Genomic DNA, 20,851 nt, shown 5'->3' with positions numbered 1-20,851 from the left:
TTTGGGTTTTGAACTTCAGAGTAGAGCACTGGTCTAAGGGGTGACGACAGATGTTCAGGTTGAATACCTGAACAAAATTCCTGGTGTTGATGCCAGGCGTCTGACCCGATGGGTGAATGGAGAAAAATAAGAAAGTCTGTCAGTCCTGTTGTTTTTTGATAAAGACCAAATACCTACGCATGTGAAGCTTGGTTATGTAAGATACACTATAAGAGCTTTCGACCCAAACCATTGCAGTGTAAGACTTGTAAAGGATTTGTCCATGTTTCAAGTGTGTGCAGACAGACAGAGTATATTGAAGAACTGTGTGTAGGACGACTGTGCTGCAATTGTGGTGGGGATCCTGATCCCGAGTTCCTGTAGATTAACCGTTCTAACAATCGAATCTCCTATGCGGAGGCGATAAAAATAGAGAAAATAAGTGATGTTAGCGAAGATGGTCGTGGACGCACCACAGCCAGAAGTAAATGTTTGCTGCCAGTCAAGAGATACCCTGTGTGTTAAAAAGGTGGATTTTGTGGCATTCGTTGCCACATTTATTAACTGTACAGCACAAATCTAAGAAACTGGACATTACTGTGGCAGAAAAGGTATGGGGACTTAAGGATTTTACATCTGAAGACTTGCAAGGGGTACTGGCGCCAGAAGACACGCCCTCTCAGGTTCCCCATTGAGCCTGTCAGATTCGTTTGATTTAGTTTAGTGTATTTATTTTTTGGGGGTATTTTGTTCCATTTTTGGGACTCCTGTTTTCATCCAGCACAGTAGATGGCTATCGACAATATACTGTAATGAAACAGGCAGGGAGCAGGCCTCGAACCCCCGACCTTCTAGCCTGAAGTCCAGCGCGCTATCGATTGTGCCCCAAAAGCATGCTCCGCGGCAGAGTCGATATCCGCGCTTATAAACTCAGGGTCGGTACAATACCATAAAAGAAGAGCATCATGTCCACCACGGCTTGTGTTTATTTTGAAAGTCTATAACATTGGACTTGGGTATAAAACATAATGCTCAATTTGTTGAATTGTGTTGGACAACTGGTAGGTAGAGTGAGAATTCAACCTTACATTGGTAAAGTTAGCTAGTAAGCTGGCAACGGTGAAATCAGATAGACAACGCTAGTTAGCTACGCTACCAGTATAATCGACTAGCTAACCTTGTTACTAACAAGTTAAGCGTTTCTTATCGATTTTCGACGCAGAAAACCCTCTACATTGTAGCCAACGTATGAGACGTCATTATCTTCTATAACAGGTGTTGGAAGGGTGGCTCCCTACATGTCTTTTTACTCGATATTTTAGTGCAAACATGTTAAATTGCTTTGTTTACCTTTTACCTAATGATCCCAGAGTGCATCGCGTTATTTACATTATGTCGTAAAAGGGAAATAAGGCCATTACCCCGGAGCAGAACAATTCACAGTACCATGGATCAGGTGATATGTCAGCTGATGTTCAGAAGAAACAGGAAGAGAGATTAGTGGGTGTCCTAGCGTTGTTATTTCTCAATAAGTATTATATTTATCAACCCAAGACAAATCATAATATTTGAGAATTATTATTGCTACAAGAAAGAAAGTACATTCAAAATGTTTGCCGCTGACGACGAGGATGGAGATTTTCTGTCGCCTACTGGAGGGTGAGTTTGCTTTCTTTCAGGCTAACTGGCTAATATCAATCTAGCTAAACAATTTTTTTTTACATGAAGCTGTGCTTTTTTGTAGCTAATGGAAGCTAAGATATCTTGCTTGTTTGCTTTTTTTTTAGACACTTCCTGAATTGAAGTAGGCTAGGCTATAATTTTCACAGAGCTAGTTAGTTACTGCACCCACTGACAAAAACTGCACGGATGCTATGGAAAATGGCTAGCGCGAAATGATTTTTGATTGACACTGTAGCCAACTACCCCCGAATTCACCAACAATGTAAAGTAGTCAAGCCCACTCACACACAGTCTGGTATACTGTTAGATTACTTGTTGATATTGCTGCACTGTCGGAACAAGAAGCACAAGCATTTCGCTACACTCGCAATAACATCTGCCAATCATGTGTATGTGACCAATACGTTTAGATTTTACGGATTTGAGCTAGTCGGGCGCATGCCTTGCACAATATAAATCGAATGAAAGAGTGACTTCGCCTTACACTTCGCTCATCCTCAGTTAGAGCCCTGTGTTCTGAGACAGGCTTTGTCCTCCACCTCTCACCCAGAGACAGTAATGCATTGGATTTGCATGTACAGTAGGTGTCTCATGCAACTGGTTCAGTTGCAGGTCACTGTATTTGCTATATCCTATGTTTTGGGTAGTTTGATTTCACCCCAATATGTTTTCCCATTTGGCTGTGAGCCCGACTTCAGTTCGAGGTTTGGTACCACAGTTGCTGAATTAATAGGTCTGCTATGTCTCATCTGAAGTTCATAGCTATTCAATCACTTGAACAATGCAGGCTAACTGCCAACTAGGGCATGTTGTTTTGCTTTCTAACATTTCCTGGCTAGTGGGGCAATTGTTCCCTCGACTAATATGATTTGGAGGAATAAAGCTTGTCTGGGCCAGGAGCAGTGAAGGAGGGGGAGGCTAGGGTTGTGGCTCCTAATTCCTCTCACATGCTGCTAATTAGGGCCAGTAGGGCGAGGGCTGCCTGCTCCTTCAGCTCAGCTCAACAAACTGGACAGCACACTGAGCCAGAGCTCCACAGCTCTTCCAGTGATATGGTGTCAAATCTGCCATGGTGGTGTGACTGCATTGGAGAGCAAGACATTGGGGAAAGGAGAGGAGGGTATCGCTTAGAGTGGCAACACTGAAACTTAGTGTGTTGTTGGGTGGCCCATGCCTGTCTGTGGCCCATGCCTGTCTGTCTTACAAGTGGCTAAACGGGCTACTCTTCACCACCAGTCGTCAGCAGACCCAGGCCTCAAGGTGCCCACCATGTCTTCTGCTCTGAGGGAAAATGACTACCTTTGGAGGGAGATCCAAGGGTCAGTATGGCCCTGCTCTGGAGGGAAATGTTCAAATGAAACCTAATGTTTTTCATCTCGATAATGAACAAAGCATTAATTTGCCGCTGGTGGTCTCTGTGGCAGTTGAGGAAGGTCATGGTGTGAATTTGTGATATGGTTCTTCTGCTGGAAAGCATGTGAATATTCTTGTGATGTATTTATGCTTCAGTTATGGCAACATATTGTTAGAGATGATGGTGCAATACCTGATGATGTAAGCTATTCTAGTGTGTACGATTATTGTATCGTAGTAAGAGCTGCTGTTATAACAACCTACATTCACCTTTCATTCAACAACCTGTTAAATGTGGAAATGGGCTATTTGACTTATTAACATGAACACGTCATTTTTGCATTTTGACTTGTTGGATGCAGTTACTTTGGGATTTGGAAATCCTCAGTCATTTTCAGATGTTAGGGCTCATAAGAGCAGCTTTTCTCTGTTGTGTGGGCATGGGTCTTGATGTACAGTGTGTGGTGGCTGTATAAACCAGGCATGAGGCTTTTGTTCTGTGCTCAATATAAATAACTTTTCACTTCAATTTGTTGTCAGCTGAAATCAGGAACAGGAAGCAAGAAAATTGTTGACCTTGAAACGGCAACAACTGAATTGACAGAATAGTGTTTGCTTTTCATCCAATGAGATGTTTTTTTTTGTCTCTATGGAACATATGTGTTCTCTTTTGAACTTCACTTAGGAGAGAGCCTAGTAGACCTACCTCATTACACCAATAGGGCTTTTGCATATTATGGGCTCGCAGAAATAACCTAAATAACACTATATATATAATTTGGTACCGCAAGTTTAGAGTGTTTTATTTTTACTTGTTGGACATGAGACTGCACATCAGCTCTAAGTGTTTTTACTTTTGGAAATCTGTTTAAAAGTATTCCCACACATTATAGAGATATGTGATTGTATACAAATGTAAGCAAGGTTAGAAATTATGTTTTAGTCAACTATTTTCTCTGTTTGGGCTTCTTGCGGTCAATTTGCAGTCTACAAATTATTTGTAATTACAGTACATTCGGAAAGTATTCAGACCCCTTCAATTCTAAAATGAAAACTTTTTCCCCCTAAATCCATCTATACACAATACCCCATAATGACATTTTTGCAAATTTATAGAAAACTGATATCACATTTACATAAGTATTCTCAGACCCTTAACTCAGTACTTTGTTGAAGCACCTTTGGCAGCGTTTACAGCCACAAGTCTTGGGTATGATGCTACAAGCTTGGCACACCTGTATTTGGGGAGTTTCTCCCATTCTTCTCTGCAGATCCTCTCAAGCTCTGCCAGGTTGGATGGGGAGCGTCGCTGCACAGCTATGTTCAGGTCTCTCCAGAGATGTTCGATCAGGTTCAAGTCCGAGCTCTGGCTGGGCCACTCAAGGACATTCAGAGACTTTTCCCGAAGCCACTCCTGCATTGTTTTGGCTGTGCTTAGGGTTGTTGTCCTGTTGGAAGGTGAACCTTCGCCCCAGTTTGAGGTCCTGAGTGCTCTGGAGCAGGTTTTCATCAAGGATCTCTATTTTGCGCTGTTCAACTTTCCCTTGATCCTGACTAGTATCCCAGTCCCTGCCACTGAAAAACATTCCCACAGCATAATGCTGCCACCACCATGCTTCAATGTAGGGATGGTATTGGCCAGGTGATGAACGGTGCCTGGTTTCCTCGAGACATGACGCTTGGCATTCAAGCCAAAGAGTTCAATCTTGGTTTCATTTACATTACATTTACATTTAAGTCATTTAGCAGACGCTCTTATCCAGAGCGACTTACAAATTGGTGCATTCACCTTATGATATCCAGTGGAACAACCACTTTACAATAGTGGATCTAAATCTTTTAGGGGGAGGGGGGGGGTTAGAAGGATTACTTTATCCTGTCCCAGGTATTCCTTAAAGAGGTGTGGTTTCAGGTGTCTCCGGAAGGTGGTGATTGACTCCGCTGTCCTGGCGTCGTGGGGGAGCTTGTTCCACCATTGGGGTGCCAGAGCAGCGAACAGTTTTGACTGGGCTGAGCGGGAACTGTGCTTCCTCAGAGGTAGGGAGGTGAGCAGGCCAGAGGTGGATGAACGCCAGACCAGAGAATATTTTTTTCACATGGTCTGAGAGTTCCTTAGGTGCCATTTGGCAAACTCCAAGCGGGCTGTCATGTGCCTTTTACTAAGGAATGGCTTCCGTCTGGCCACTACCATAAAGGCCTGATTGGTGGAGTGCTGCAGAGATAGTTGGAAGAGTCTTGGTGGTTCCAAACTTCTTCCATTTAAGAATGGAGGCCACTGTGTTCTTGGGGACCTTCAAAGCTGCAGAAATGTTTTGGTACCCTTCCCCAGATCTGTGCCTCGACACAATCCTGTCTCGGAGCTCTACGGACAATTCCTTCGACCTCGTGGCTTGGTTTTTGCTCTGACATGCACTGTCAACTTATAGACGTGTGTGCCTTTCCAAATCATGTCCAATCCAATTGAATTTACCACAGGTGGACTCCAATCAAGTTGTAGAAACATCTCAAGGTTGATCAATGGAAACAGGATGCACCTGAGTTCAATTTCGAGTCTCGTAGCTAAGGGTCTGAATACCTATGTAAATACATTTTAGAAAAAGGCTGTAATGGAAAAAGTGAAGGGGTCTGAATGCACTGTATGTTCCGCCTCCTTGACCATCCGCCCAAGAAAAAAATCAGCTTGCGGCTGAATCTAGTTGATGATCCCTGCTGTGTTATTTCAGGGCAAAGCTGGCATCACTTTTTGGACTGGACCAAGCACCTAGTCAGGGGAATGAATCCTTCCAATATACAGCCCCTAAACAGCCTAGGAAGACCTTGAATCCAGGTAAAAACATAATTTTAGCAATGGAAGGAAATATGACCAAAGTTAGGTTAACATGATCAGGTGAAACTGAGATGTGTTTACTGACAATAGAGCATGTTTTAATTTCCAGGACCTCCTGCCCAGAAACCCACTGGCCCTCCTGGTGCTCCTGCAGTATTATTGGCTACAGCTATCCATGCTTTCAAATAGTGAGTATCTTTAAACTGTACAAATGACTTAAAATTTTGCCCTGTTGATCCTGTGACATGAGACCCATTCATTTGTTTTGAGTTCATGACTTACTCCATAATTAATGGTGCATCTTTTTTTTTAGTCTTAACGGACAGTATCAGAAACAAGGAAAGCTTGGAGCTGCAGTCCTGGGTAACCACACAAGCAGAGAGGTGTGAGCAGAGATGTGCTTTTATTTTTTTTATGTGAATAAATGTTCAGGATTTCTGTCTCTTTGAACATGCTTATCATCATGCAAGTTTGCTAACAATGATGTAAAAGTTCCCTGTCTGTTTTTTCGTAGTACAAACTCTTGCTGTACGCCAGTCAACAGAAACAAGTGACTGCGGCCACGATTCATGTTGGGTTCGTCTTCACGGTGAGTTTGTGTCAGAAGAACCTGAGCAAGTGAAGAGCGAGCCAGTTGGCTTCACTTAAAGAATCTCAGCTCTTACTCTTTCCCATTGTCTTCTGCAGGTTCAGCCCAGCAACTACTGCACTTTTTATGACGACCAGCGTCAGAACTGGTCCCTCATGTTTGACACAGACAAAGCTGCTGTGGACTTTTGTAAAGAGGTGAAGGACAGCAGATGGACTCTGAGTTAGTATTATATTAAACAGGTATAAAAGTGATTGAATTGACTACTTGTCTTTGATTTAGGTGTGTTTGGCAAAAGTGAACAGCGCCCCCTCCTTAGATATGGTGGTGGTGCAGGACCTGACACTAGGGGAGGGGCAGGGGGTTGAGAATGGAGACTCCCTGGAGGTGGCATACACAGGCTGGCTCCTGCAGAACCATGCCATCGGACAGGTAAGATATCGTTGTGTTTATTGTGCCATTAGAGATCTCAGTGATTTGCACATTGCTGTGTGTCCTCTTTGCCCTGGGATGTAGTGGTACAGCAGTGGTCTTGTAATATTCAACTATTGTTTCAGGTGTTTGACTCCAACCTGAACAAAGACAAGTTACTACGACTGAAACTTGGCGCTGGAAAAGTGATGAAGGTGAGTCGTTGATGTCATTTAGGTTGTATGGGCGCAGCTTCTGTTCTCAAGAAGAGTAGTAGGGGAATGGGGAACTTACAGCTTCCTCTCTCTCCTTTCTAATTGTCAGGGCTGGGAGGAGGGCATGCTGGGTATGAGGAAGTCAGGCCGGCGTCTCATGGTGATACCCCCCAGTCTGGGATACGGCTCCCAAGGAGTGGCCAACTGCGTCCCAGCAGACTGCACACTTATCTTTGAGGCAGAGCTACGACGGGTAGGATGTCCAGCATCTCTCAAATGGGACTGTCCGATAACATTAAGCCAAAAGTCACATTTGATGAGTTTCTTTGTCTCCTCATGCTCTTCTATTGTGTCCTTAGTTGAAGTTGGCGAAGGACAGTGTGTCTGATCGTGCCAGTGCTGGGTCTCGGGACTCTGCTGCCCTCTCACCTGCCCCCAGTATGGAGAACCTGGGCCCGGACCTCCCAGCAGGGCCCGCTCAGCCCCCTTCTACAAGCCCCGGGAGACCAGGGTAAGAGTACAGGCTTTCCTGAACACTCATAACCATCTCCCCCAGCTCATTTCTTGTCTTTGTCCTTCTTTCATTGTTTTCACCCTCTCTTTTTCAGGGAACCACTACTTCGGGCAAAGTCGAATTCCATCAGTGAACAGTTGACAGTGAGTGCTTTCTCTTCTGAGTAACATTAGACTTTAATATAAAATGTGCAAAGCTGACCTGTTTGTAACCCAAGCCCTATCAGGCTGATGAGTTATAACCTACTCCTTCATCTTCCCATGGCTCCAGAATCCAGATGCCACCAAAGCCAAGCTGATCTCTCGCATGGCCAAGATGGGCCAACCCATGTTGCCCTTCATGGCAGGGCCCTCCTCCCAGCCAGACTCCAGCGACTCTGAGATGGAGGTGAGATGGGTGGTCCAAGGGATTGTATTTTCACATAGCTGCACCTACAGAATATGAGCTGAGATAATGATGCTAGATATAACCAGTGTCTTCCTTCAGGACCCCAGTGTGTCCAGAGTGAAGGAGCGTCCTGCTGCTCCCTCTCCTGTGCAGACCTCCCCTGCCCCCCAAGCTCCAGTGCAAGGTGAGCTCTGCCACAACCTCTGCTGGAGTCATCACTCTCCATGTTTAGCTGGCCAATAAATGGTCTAATGTCACAGTTTTTAAAGACCGATTTAGACTTGAGATTTGCTATAAAGCTTTCTTTTCAGTGTGTCGATGTTTGTTGATGCCCTGGGATGTAATTTCTCAGTTTGTACATAATGTGTATTTTTCCTACAGTGCTTTCCTACCCCCATGGGGCACCGCCCTCTGCCTTGATGCCTGTCGCTATGACAACTGCTACTCCGCAGCCTGTGATGCCAGGCTCCGCCCATGCCTTTCAGGTGAGAATGACAAATGTCATCTTCATTGTTCAACTGTCAAACATTTAAACTAATTTGCTATTTTGTATTGGCTGCAGAGCTGACTTAAAGGCTAACCTCCCTTCTAATGAATCTTCCTTCATTCTCTGTTGCGTCATTTAATCAGTCTTATGTTTTTTCATAGCCTTATGCCTACCCACAGTCCTCTATGGCTCCCTCTCAACTTCAACAAATGGGCCAGATTTACCCCACCCAGACAGTGCCATACATGGGAGGCACTGGAGAGGTCACTTCCTTCCTCATGACTGAAGCTCGGCAGCACAACACTGAGATCCGATTGGCTGTCGGCAAAGTGGCTGATAAAGTGGACCAGTTGGCGTCAAAGGTCAGCAATATTATTGTTATTATTATTTATTATTATTATTTCTCTTTCTGTATCAGACATTTCCACCTCCAGTATGAAATCAGTTTTTCACTTCTCATTGATTTGACAGGTTGATGACCTTCAGAGGCAAGGAGGCCACTCATTGGCTATGCCCAGTGTCAATATGGAAACATCCATGATTATGCACAACATCCAAAGAATCATTCAGGTATAGTCTGGTTGGGGGGTGTGTTAAGGATTTAATTCCCTAATAATACTTCAGTAAAATATCTACATGTTTTTTCTCTCACTGTATCTCACTATATTTACTGTACAGGAAAATGAATCTTTAAAGAAGGATGTCTCTGAGAAGAGCTCACGTGTAGAGGAGCAGAACCACAAGATTGGGGAGCTCATCAACCAGAACCAGAGGTAAGACACAGACATTGATGCAGAAGTTAACATTGGGGGATCTGAAATGGCACCATATTCACATACCAATTTCAGACACAGCTGTTGATTTTCTCTGCGTGTCCAGCCGGCTTGTCTCTTTTGTTGTTGTCCAGATACATGGAGCAGAGTAACTTGCTGATGGAGCAGAGGAATGATTCCCTGAAGTCCTCCAGTGAACACAACCAGGCCCGGGTGCTGCAGGCTGAGCAGGATAAGGTAGATCACAGTACCACCACCCTACTATACTTCTGTATATACTGTCATCACCCTGCAAGGAGGAACTAACCTTCTCTTATACTCTCACAGCCAGGGCTCATTATTCTCACGTGACTTAACGGCTCTATTACAGTATCTAACATGGCTTTAGGGATATTAGTCTAGTCCCCAGACAAAAACACTAACAGAATGACTGCTGCAGCTCCTGGCTGTTTGTCCTGCTGTGTTCCTCTCAGGACCTTTTAGTAGTGACTGCTCTCTCTTTCCAGCATGCACTGCCTCAGGACCTGTGCTTGGGCCAGGTGAGCCTGTTAGCTCTCGCTCTACCTTCCTCCACTCATCCTCCTTCCTGTCCCCCTTTTTTGCTGACTTTTCATTTTTTTTCTTCAGCCCTTTCCTCCTCATCATCAGTCATCGTAATTCACCAGTCATCTTCTTCCCACAGGATCATGCTGTCAGGCTCCATGTTAACTCTGTCTCTCACTCATCACGTCCAGCCAATCACCATCACCACTGTCCGCTCGCACTGTCTATGGCTGTGTCCCAAAACTCTGAGAAGGCCTCCTTTCCTTGTCGCCTTTCCTTCATGACCACTGGAAAAAGGACTGGACACTGACAGTTCCCAACATCTTGATTTATTTCCAGTCAGATTAGTGATCATGAAGGAAATACGTTAGGCTGTGTCCCAATAACCTAAACTGCCTTTGGACTGTGTATTGTATAGACAGACAACACCGCTGACTAACAGTACTTGTCTCTGTCGCTCAGGTGCGTCTGACAGAGGAGCTGGCCACGTGTACAGCGCGGGTGTCCCAGCTGCAGCAGGAGGCCACGTCTCACCAGCAGAGGGCTGCAGAGCTGCAGAGCAAACTGACCTCTGCCCTGCAGGACAGTGACACACACTGCACATGCATCTCCTCCTTAGAGACCCAACTGGAAGGTTTGCACTACTCTTACATAATGATGTGCTGTAAACACAATGTTTTTGTTTTAAATTGGTTAGAAAGGTGCCAGTGAGAGTGTGTTTATGTTGGTGTGAGACTAAAGGTGTGTTTTTGAGTAGAGCTAAAGGAGACGTCAGAGCGAGGCCAGGCCCAGTACCGTACAGAGAAGCAGAAACGCAAGGAGATAGAGCTCAGAGTAAACAACATGGAGGAGGAGCTGCAGGACCTGAAGACTGACAAAGAAAGTCTGGAACGAGTGAGTATGGCACAGTGTCTGTGGGCTGTTTTCTCGCAAGGGCGCTGGGCGCGATGGTATTCCAGGGCGCATTCTCAGAGCGTGCGCAGATCAGTTGGCCGGCATCTTCACAGTAATTTTCAACCTCTCCTTGCCCCAGTCTGTAACCTCTCCCTCAACGTCAGGAAGACCAAGGAGCTGATCGTGGACTACAGGAAATGGGATGGTGGGCACGCCCCCATCCACATCGACGGGGCTGTAGTGGAGCGGGTCTAGAGCTTCAATTTCCTCTGTGTCCAAATCACTAAGGACCTAAAATGGTCCACTCACATGCGCACAGCGCCTCTTCCCCCTCGGGAGGTTGAAAAGGTTTGGCATGGGCCCTTAAATCCTCAAAAAAGGTTCTACAACTGCACCCTTGAGAGCATTTTGACTGGCTGCATCACTGCTTCGTATGGCAACAGCACCGCACTTGATTGCCTGGCGCTATAGAGGGTGGTGCGGGCGGCCCAGTACATTAATGGGGCCAAGCTCCCTGCCATCCAAGACCTCTATGTCAGGTAGTGTGAAAGAAAGGCCAGGAAAATCGTAACCATGTGCTTGTGCACGTGACATTAAAACGTAACTTTTAGATTTAGCCTCCAACGCTTACGTCTCTGGTAGAAATTGCTCAAAGGCACAGATCTAGGACCAGCTTACAGATCTCAGTTCTCTTCAATCCTATACCATAACCTTCACCAATAGCGTGGGAAAAGGACCTAAAACTGAAATTAGATCGGTGTCTGAGGGTAGCTTCATCTTTCTTCTCTTAGACGCTGTCAGACAGGAAGAGGAAGTGGCAGGCGGAGAGGCAGCGTTGTGATGAGGAGATGGAGGAGCTGAGGAGGAGCAGCCAGCAGGACATGGACAGTCTAAAGACACAGCTCCGCAAGGCCAGGACCAGCACAGGCCAGGCAGCCTCAGAACAGGTACTGTACAGGATGTAATAATATTTGTCTATGGGGAGAGGGTGAAGAGTAATTGTGCGTGCGTGTGCGCCTGACTCTGTGTGTGTGTGTGTGTGTGTGTGTGTGTGTGTGTGTGTGTGTGTGTGTGTGTGTGTGTGTGTGTGTGTGTGTGTGTGTGTGTGTGTGTGTGTGTGTGTGTGTGTGTTCCAGCTGCAAGCGGAGCTGGAGGAGGAGTGGAAGGGGAAGTGTGAGCAGGCGTTGGCCTCAGCCAAGGAGCAGCAGGGGCGTCAGATGGCTGAACTGGCAGAGCAAAGGGACACACTGGAGCAGAGTCTGACCCAGCTACAGAAAAAGGTCAACAGCCTAACCCATATTATACCGCACACAAAGCTTTCTCCCTCCTGACGTCCCCTTGGACTCCTGAGTTAATACATACTTTTATATTGTGTGGCTAATGGGGGATTTGTTACTGTTGTTATACAACAATGAAATTCCATAAGTTCTAAGGCTGGGAAATTACTTGTGTAGCTTAATCTGTGAGAGTTTAGTGGTTCTAACACATTCCAACAGTTCTCAGCTCTGAAGCAGTGCAGGGACTCAGAGGAGCAGTGCCTGCTACAGCAGCAGGTACAGGACGAGGAGCTGCAGGTCCTACAAGAAAAGGTACTGATGTGTTTACACGTTGGTGTAGCATTAGCAGCTAACTCTCTCCATATCATAATGAAGTCCTCTTTCTCACACACTCACCGTCTTTCTCTCTTTTCTCTCGTTCTCCTCTCTTTCAGTATTCAGGCCTGGAGGAGCAGTCATCTGCTATGAAACAGAAGCTTGAGGGGCGAGTGGCTGAGCTGGAAAGGAGGCTGGCAGAGCAAAGGGGCCAAGAGGACACTGCAGGGGAGGTGAGAGGAACACAGACATGTTTCACAGCTGAGTGTCTGTCTTACCTGTACTTCATGGTTTGACCCTAGCCCTGTGTGCCCTGGCAGGTGAAGCGTGTGATGAACGGAGTGTTCCACTCTCTGAGAGGGGAGTTTGACCTACATGAGACCTACACAGGCAGCGCTGTGCTCAGTATAATCGTCAACACCATAAAGGTACTGCATCTCTGCTTGACAATTATCGAAACTGTTATATCTTACTACTGTGTTATTCACAATGGAGATGGACTGAAAGGGATTTGGGTGAATTAATGTTGGTGTTTGACCCTTCAGAGTGTTACGTTGCAACTGCTCAACGTTACTGAGAGACCTTCGTCCCATCGGAGTGAAAAGGAAGAAGAAGAGGTGGTGGAGGTCAGTGATGTGAGGCGTAGAGAGGAGAGACCACCACAGGATGTCCATGTGAATGGGGAGGAAGAGGAGGAGCAGAGGACAGAGTCAGAGCAGCCTAGTGAGGCCGTTGGGCAGAGGGAGGGAGACCCCAGAGATGTGCAGGAGAGGGCTCACCTGGAGGCAGTACCAGAGACCGAGAAGCCGACTAAGGTGGAGCTAGCATCAGACATCCACACAGAACCAGAGCACCAATCACACTCAACCCAGCCACGACCAACATCTCCCGAGTCACTGGGGGAGAACACCACCAATGCTTCGGGACCCACTGACATAAACCCTGAGGAGAATCTGCCCTCTGAGATGGGACAGGAAAGTCAGTCAGAAGGTGACGTAATTACCCCAGAGGTGAAGAAAGTGAGTGTGACTATTGAGGGTCCCATGGGTGAACTGGAAATAACTAGCCCCAAAGCCACAGGTCCTCCAACTCAGCCCCCACCTCCACCAAGCCCTCTGCATGACAGTCCTGGGAAAGTACGGTGAGTTTTCTAGAGAGACCAGTGAACTACACAACCCAGTCTCATTCAACTGAGCCTTATCTATGTTCATAATAAGTCTGTTGTCCCTTGCTAATATGCATGAATTCCTGCACCTCTCTCTCTGCCTTCTATCCCCCCCTTGCTCTCCCTCCTTGCTCTACTCTACGTCCATTCTCACTTGTGTGTTCTATTCTCTCAGTCTGACTGAGGGAGTAGGAGAGGAAAATGGAAAGGAGCCATTTTTCCAGAGCACAGCCCCAACCAAACCCCCACCACCACCCACTGAGGAGGAGGAGGATGAGCTGGTGAGGAAGAATCAGTAGAGCCACACCAGTTCTCTCAGATTTATACACACTGCTTCTGTTCCCCTTGTTTGTCTGTTACGTGGCCTACTGAATAGTACATCAGGTAACATAAAGCTCGTTTCAAGATATAATTCAGTGGCAGGATCCTCTGCTGTTGAATGTCTATGACAGGAACTTGTTCTGAATTACTTCATTCATTTCCAAACAGTCTCATAAGTGTTTTGTGGTTGGTCAGCATAGGATTACTGAACACAACTTGATATACTTTCCCCATGTTTTCTAAGAGCTTGAAGGGGCGACCTCCCCCAGCCCCTCTGTTTGGCGATGAAGAGGATGAAGATCTTGACTGGCTGGGCTGAGCAACAACTGAAGTGATAAGTCTTATGAGTCTTGAAGGCCATCCTCTAGAGAGATGATTTCCACTGTCCTAGAAGAGACTATACCTGGAAGAACATGTAGTGAACTGTCTCTGAGATAAGGCAACTCTGAACAATGTGAGTGAGAAGGACGTCCTGTCAGACTGCCCTGAACACTGTGCTGAAAGAGCTGTGTGCCATGTTGAGATCTGTAGGGCTGACCTGATTGCTGTTGCCTGAAAGCCGTCTTTGATCAATTAAATCTGATGAAATCCACCAGAAATACCCCCCCCCCATGCAATCAAAGTCAATCCATCTGTTAGCCCTGTAATTTGTTGCTTTCATTGGGTCTTCGAGACTAAAATGATGGTCTAGGGTATTTTAACTACTGTAGCTTGGATGTTAATTTATCTGATTTGATTTAAGATGTCTGTTTGCTTGTTGTCAGGGTTACAAGGCTGTTGTGTATTAATGAGGGCTTGATGCTTCAAGAACATCTAACTTTTAAAAATGTTTGCTGAGATTCATTCCAGAAAATAAAAAAAGATGTCCACATATTCTTTCTTGAATTTTTTTTTCTTGTATTTCCACAAGATATTGCACCAGAGATTTCTGCATCATTTTGGTATGACATCCATAATCAGACCAACGACCTGCAATCAATGAATGCTGATACCGCTAGCCTATAGCATACTTACTGCAATGAAAACGTTTGAAAATACATCGACAAAACTGGATCATAATTTGGTGTTGACACATTTACCATAACACCATATAATAAAGTATGCCTAAAATGACTCATGGGTATGGAAGGTTGTGCAGAGCATCCTCCAAGAGGATGGGTTTTGGTGTAAAAACTGACCAGCAGGTGGAGAACTAGTATGGAAGTGTCTCGCCGTTGCTTGGCAACGCAAGTTCTGACAGTTGGCTCTTGGGTAGCTAGCTAGCAGAGTTGTTTACTTGCGACGTTTAATTTTCTCTGGCTAAATTAGCCCAGCATAGTTATTCAATTCAGTTATCTAGGTTGCCATACACGAGGTACGTATGCGTTGCACTCGGACTGGGGGTTTTGCTCAATAAGTATAGCAGAGTTAACGTTACTGTAGAAATGGCTGGCTGACTAGCTAGCTACTAGTACACTAAGTTTCTCTTTAAAAAAAAAGTAGTTTCCTTCCAATTAACGAGAAACAGACAGAGCACAAGGCCAGGTGCTTCTCCAAAAATGTTAGCGGCTCTGTTTATAATTTTCACAGTAGCACATTAGCTACATAGATTGAAGCAATGTAGCTAGCTATTATTGGGAATGCATTCTAAGTGGTATGCTAGTATGGACATTAGATAGCTAACAGTAGTATATGTACTACAGGACTAGCTACATGATTGCATTCTCTCACTCAGGTGTTGTCCATGGGCAGCCTTGCCAGTGAGGTTTTGGATGAGGCCCACTGTTTCTGGGCGACGTGCGCTCATCCTTGCTGCTGGGAGTCGGAGCAGCGCATTGCCAAAGGCGTCCCACACTACATAAAGCAAAGAACATCAGATGGGGGCAGAGCCCCTGTAGATGGTAGGCAGTCATGTATTGCAATTAAATTTCTCTCCTCTCTTTCTCTTTCAAACACACACAGCAGTACTGCAAAATGCATTGAGCAGCTGCTGGCTCATATGGACCATATGTCAAAGTGGATTAACAGTGCTGTTCTTGCTGTTCAGTGGAAGAGTTTCCAACCCTTAGTGTGGTTAATGTATCGGAGTCGACTGAGGGCCAAAAGACCCCTAAAGTGAAGCTGCTTTACAAGACGCTTAGCAAGAAGAATTTTGCCACAGATGCCTCTCTAACTCTTCTCTCCAGCCAGACACAAGCCCACCAGCGGGAGCATAACACAAGGTTAGTAATAGCCTAATAAGTCAATGTAGTATATTGCCATTCAGGAACAGAGTTATCATTTATAGTCGAAGTTTAAACAATGGTTTTGCATAGGGGTCCTCCTACTCTCTAATTCTTCTTTGCAGTGCAGATCTTCACGTTCCAGGGTTAAACTCTGTTGACCATAATCCTCGTAATAAACAACACAAGGAAGTAAAGGTTTGTCACAGTTACACAGAGACAGTAGGCTTAAAGTGAGATGCAAGGCTTGCTGACTTTGTCTTACACCCTTTGTTGAAAACCAAAGATGAAGTTTTTGTAGGCTATACTTTTCAATGGTGAGTAATATTGATCGGAGTATGGCTGATCCAGTGCAATGTCTGTTGTGGGTGTTATTGCAGCTCAACACAGCTCAGATCAATCAGTTGGCCAGCTGTTCCAGTGCATCATGGGGCTCTGGCTCCGTAGTGATGTGGGTACCCAATCCCCAACACATCCCGCAGTGCCAAGCCCGAAACAGGTCACTTGATTTATTGTATTTGATGTTGATTGTATCTTTATTTTTCATCATACTCAGTCACTTTATGCTGTACTTTTTATGTTGTAGGCCTAGACCTTGGAAATTTCCATCGTTTGATTACCACATTACCTTTTTAGGCGTTAAACTTGGCAGATATGCAAATTGCCTTTTTTTGATCACAGGCCTAAATCTCCCTATGTACCTGTCAAGGAGCTCATTTGCCTTCCGTCCTTAAAAACCTCAAAAATTGTGAGTACCATATTTACACGGCTTTCATAAATTGTATGTGGCAGGTTATTTGTCTTTGTATTACATTAGTGTTAATGAATAGGCCTATTTCGTTAACCAGTTACATTTACTAGTCTTTCTTGTATATTATAGAACAGAAATCCAAGAATTCAAGTCCAAGAGTCCAAGAATGTGCGGAAGAGGGTGCCGTACCAGCTGACAACATTGACGTCAAAGCCGAAAAGTGAGCATGGGTTGAGCTCCCCAGTGGCACAGCAAACTGTCCACCCAACAGACCTTGCCCTGGCCAAGCCTGACACAGACACTGACCCCAAGAGGGAGGAGGAGAAGGCCAAGACCCAGGCTCATACCAGCCCACACCCTCCCCCAGCACCCAGGATCCCCAGTGCTTTCCTCCTCAGGAACAAGCCTGTGGTGTTCCACAGTGTCAGGGAGAGGGTACTGAGAAGACACACCCAGCAGGACCTCTCAACGTACAAGTACAAACTGGACAGCAAGGTCACTCATACTATCATACTACTGTCCCATGGCAATCTCTTTTTACATAATGATTCTCTGCTCTGAGTATGACTGGTCTGTCTGATCATTAAAAGGCCTGTCTCCAGTGCTGTTTAATTTACATGTAACCAACAGCCATGAAGCATGTTGCTGCCTTTCAATCCATATTCATCAGGCTTGCTGAGTGGTTGAGAGAGGGAAAACCCTGCTTTGGCTCCACAGTGAGGGAGAGTCATGGGAGAGTGAGACTGGGCATTGGTTCTGGAGATGCAGGCCCCGATAGCTCCTATTACACTCAGCTTTTCTGCCTGGTTTTATAACTGTTTATTTTCTGTTTTCAGCATCTCGTGTAGGGAGTGGTCAGTAGTCACGTACTTCCTCAAACAGCCAATCTTTAGTCCAGGAAGAATGGAACAAATTCCTGCTCAGCTGTTGATAAATAAATGAAGAGTTTAAACTTAACTGAATTATTGCCAAATACACTGTCTGGGATGTATGCTACTTATTGTAGACAACACTTGTCTATTGTAATGTCCTGTTGGTGGGTGGAAATGAAGCAAGGAACCGCTAGTTTAGTCGAAAATATATTTTTGTAGAGTTACACTTGAATTTTATCTCTATTTCCTTTTTCTTCTGTCATCATGGCTTTTACTCTAGAATGGTGGGGGTGGCATTGACTGGGATAGTCTGAGAAGACAGACCTATCTGTGGAGGAAGCACAACCTTCCACCCAACTGTGACAGAGAGAAGCCATTTCCCCCAGAGGACATGACTGTCAGCCAGAAAGGCTTTGGTTTCTACCCCATCCCAAAGGCCATGCTCCATCACGACCCAAGGAGCCCTCTGTCCAAAGGTAACACACTGGAGCTTTAGGCTGCATATTGTATGCAAGTCAGGACGCTGTGCCATGCTGTCACAAAGAGACTTACAGATTTGTAGATTTGGCATTGAATGGATCAAGATGATCAAAGAACCGCTCATTTGTAACAACCTTGTATATGTTTTTTGGTGTGATGCCAATAGAGAGAAAGATTGCAAAGAATGTTGTTGAGGAAGATGTGTGTGCATTGCAGGTCCAGCTGTGTGGCGCTGCCTGGAATGTGTGGATGGGATGTGGTGTGGCCATGGTGGTGGTCCACTGGCCTCCATATCCAAGTGCCTTAACTCATTGGTGTCAAACAGTTCCTTCAAGTTCTGTAGCAGATCCAACCTCAGCTGTCAAAACCCCTTGCACCAAGTAATTGTCCAACTCTACACCTCTCAAAGCTAGCCAACACACTCAGCGTGAACCAATCAAAACCAAAATTCAGCCCTGCATTTGAAACTGATCTGACATGTTCTTTAAGCTCCTAGATGGAGATTACCTAAGTGATGTGAATCCAGGCAACAAGGGCACCATCGCTCCTCAGAACTCCATGATGCACCTTCAGGACACAGCTTCACACTACAGTGGTGAGTATATCAATACCGTATAGGATGGTTCTCAGTTTTTAACGTTTATATTTGTTATTGTCATTCATCTGCTACTTTTTTAAATGTATGTACATTTGTACATAAGAAGTGTCCATATATGCAATATATTCTCAGATAATTCTCCTAATCTCCATGTGATTCCACAGACTGTCAAGGAGAGGATAATGAATTTGGCTTATGCTCAGAGAGAGATGCTGAAGGAGGTCTAGGAGCCCTAGAGAGGCCAGGTAGGAGCTCTTAGGACAAAGGGCACAGGTCTTCAGGGTCCCAGCCATCCCCTCCACCATCTATCGTCAACTCCGATACCTATGGAGATGGTTAAACTTGAATATGACGAGACAGACACTGAACGATCCAGGACTAAGATCCAGGAGTAAATGTACTCATCATGCCTGTGAACATTCATATATTTCATCCAGAGCTATCCTTATGCTTTAGATAAATACATCTGGTAGCTTGCTTTTTTTTCATGTCAAGTATAGCCTAACATGGTAACGTAACAATATACACTAAGTGTACAAAACATTAAGGACACTTGCTCTTTCCATGACATAGACTGACCAGGTGAATCCAGGTCAAAGCTATGATTCCTTATTGATGTCACTTGTTAAATCCACTTCAATCAGTGTAGATGAAATGGGAGGAGACAGGTTAAAGAATGATTGTTAAGCCTTGAGACAATATATAAATGGATCGTGTATGTGTGCCATTCAGATGGTGAATGGGCAAGATAAAAGATGTAAGTGCCTTTGAACAGGGTATGGTAGTAGGTGCTAGGCACAGCGGTTTGTGTCAAGAACTCAACAGTTTTGTGTATCAAGAATGGTCCACCACCCAAAGGACATCCAGCCAAATTGACACAACTGTGGGAAGCATTGGAGTCAATATGGGCCAGCATCCCTGTGAAACGCTTTCGACACGTTGTAAAGTCCATGCCCCGACGAAGTGAGGCTGTTCTGAGGGCAAAAGCGGGGGTGTAACTCAATATTAGGAAGGTGTCCTTAATTTAATGTTTTGTCCACTCAGTGTATGTTAACTTACATGATTTATACTGCCTAATCCTTATTCAACAATCAATCAACAATTCTTATTCAGTTATGTCATGATTCAGTATTTGATTATTTGACATTAGTCAGCTTCATGGTAGCCTTGCATATCAGGATTGTAGGTGCTTCTCACCACAGGGTTTACATAGAGTCCACCACCTTCATGGTTATGAGAGGGCACCAGGTGTCACTGTAGAGTCATCGAGGAAATTCCCAATTTGGCTGTTTTGATCAGTTGCCATTGCCAACCTCTAAATATTTCACTTTAAAACATAGTTAAAATGTGTTTTTATTATGATAAAATCGTCTACAAAAGATAAACTTGGTTCCACATATTTTGGGAGCTCTGTCACAACCGTGGCTCCTGTCCGTCCAGCAGCCCAAATATATACATTCGCCATGACAACTGAAAGAAGGGGCTCTGGGGTTGGATCACATCATAGGGCTAGGGCTATGGTTCAGTCAGTTTGTTTATGGAATAGTTGATGGTACCCCCTTGACTCTCCAGCTGCGCTCATTTCCGCTCTCTGTCCTTGGCCTAATTATGACTGCAGCAGCAGTCAGTGGTTTATAATGTAGCAGAGGATGTGAAGGCCAGTGTTGGGTGCAGGAGGTTAGGCTAGCAGTGCTACTGCTAGTGGAGTAGACGCCCAGGAGAGGTTTCCTGCTGCTCTGCCAGGTGCTCCTCCTATGAGGGCCTCACAGTAACAGTACTTATTAAGCACTGACTCTCACTGTAACAAAGCTGGGTTGAGGAAAGAACTGGCTGAACTGAACCTGTCTGATGCCCTCTTTTACTTAAATTATCTCTGTAAAAGGCAAGGTTTTAAAAGCAGAAATTACTACATGAACAAGTTATAATAGTGATGTGTTCAACATGTTTCTCTCTTACTCCCTTAACCCCAGAGCATCTCCTATCAGGGAAAGGACTCTTTCTGCAGCATATACATTATTGTATAGATTTGATTTGGTATTTTTTCCTATCGTAAAGGTCCTGTTTTGATTCAATTCACCAGGGCAGTGGTGGAAAACGTACCCAATTGTCATACTTGAGTAAAAGTAAAGATGCCTTAATAGAAAATGACTCAAGTAAAAGTGAAAGTCATCCAGTAAAGTACTACTTGAGTGAAAGTCTCAAAGTATTTGGTTTTA

The 20,851-nt window shown here is 45.0% G+C and overlaps 2 protein-coding genes across 4 annotated transcripts; both read left to right on the top strand.

The window, feature by feature from the left end:
• The first annotated feature begins 732 nt into the window (after positions 1-732).
• Positions 733-14,606, top strand: fkbp15b (FKBP prolyl isomerase family member 15b). Of its 2 annotated transcripts, XM_029717465.1 has the most exons (29): positions 733-1,638; positions 5,739-5,842; positions 5,952-6,030; positions 6,156-6,225; positions 6,357-6,431; positions 6,530-6,628; positions 6,714-6,863; positions 6,989-7,057; positions 7,167-7,310; positions 7,417-7,568; positions 7,666-7,714; positions 7,842-7,958; positions 8,058-8,142; positions 8,340-8,443; positions 8,607-8,807; positions 8,917-9,015; positions 9,124-9,218; positions 9,353-9,455; positions 9,725-9,757; positions 10,224-10,395; positions 10,519-10,655; positions 11,447-11,602; positions 11,792-11,935; positions 12,152-12,244; positions 12,367-12,480; positions 12,568-12,675; positions 12,793-13,388; positions 13,588-13,693; positions 13,978-14,606. In XM_029717465.1, exons 1-29 carry the CDS (start codon positions 1,589-1,591, stop codon positions 14,050-14,052), a joined length of 3,579 nt encoding a protein of 1,192 aa, XP_029573325.1. In that variant the 5' UTR covers positions 733-1,588; the 3' UTR covers positions 14,053-14,606. The 2 variants fall into 2 exon arrangements, with proteins under 2 accessions (XP_029573325.1, XP_029573326.1); XM_029717466.1 differs by lacking the exon at positions 9,725-9,757 and having other exon boundaries at positions 735-1,638.
• A 339-nt stretch (positions 14,607-14,945) lies between these two features.
• On the top strand, positions 14,946-18,982 carry LOC115164712 (uncharacterized). 2 transcript variants are annotated; one of them, XM_029717464.1, is made up of 11 exons: positions 14,946-15,087; positions 15,448-15,613; positions 15,899-15,934; positions 16,065-16,132; positions 16,315-16,433; positions 16,616-16,682; positions 16,815-17,180; positions 17,838-18,033; positions 18,254-18,417; positions 18,527-18,632; positions 18,800-18,982. In XM_029717464.1, exons 2-11 carry the CDS (start codon positions 15,457-15,459, stop codon positions 18,892-18,894), a joined length of 1,374 nt encoding a protein of 457 aa, XP_029573324.1. In that variant the 5' UTR covers positions 14,946-15,087; positions 15,448-15,456; the 3' UTR covers positions 18,895-18,982. The 2 variants fall into 2 exon arrangements, with proteins under 2 accessions (XP_029573324.1, XP_029573323.1); XM_029717463.1 differs by having other exon boundaries at positions 15,760-15,934; positions 16,060-16,132.
• The last annotated feature ends 1,869 nt before the right edge of the window (positions 18,983-20,851 follow it).

The sequence above is a fragment of the Salmo trutta genome, chromosome 27 (assembly GCF_901001165.1).
Source record: "Salmo trutta chromosome 27, fSalTru1.1, whole genome shotgun sequence".
NCBI classification, from domain to species: Eukaryota; Metazoa; Chordata; class Actinopteri; order Salmoniformes; family Salmonidae; genus Salmo; species Salmo trutta.
Note: the sequence above shows the minus strand (reverse complement) of the source record. Positions and strands in the feature narration are given on the sequence as shown.

Bases quoted from the DNA above. Each gene is read 5' to 3' on its own strand.
- fkbp15b (XM_029717465.1), top strand. From the start codon at position 1,589: ATGTTTGCCGCTGACGACGAGGATGGAGATTTTCTGTCGCCTACTGGA. The intron at 1,639-5,738 runs GTGAGTTTGCTT...GTGTTATTTCAG, and splicing joins TTTCTGTCGCCTACTGGAGG to GGCAAAGCTGGCATCACTTT. The intron at 9,456-9,724 runs GTAGATCACAGT...CTCTCTTTCCAG, and splicing joins TGCAGGCTGAGCAGGATAAG to CATGCACTGCCTCAGGACCT.
- LOC115164712 (XM_029717463.1), top strand. From the start codon at position 15,457: ATGGGCAGCCTTGCCAGTGAGGTTTTGGATGAGGCCCACTGTTTCTGG. The intron at 15,614-15,759 runs GTAGGCAGTCAT...CTTGCTGTTCAG, and splicing joins GGGCAGAGCCCCTGTAGATG to TGGAAGAGTTTCCAACCCTT. The intron at 15,935-16,059 runs GTTAGTAATAGC...TCTTCTTTGCAG, and splicing joins CAGCGGGAGCATAACACAAG to TGCAGATCTTCACGTTCCAG.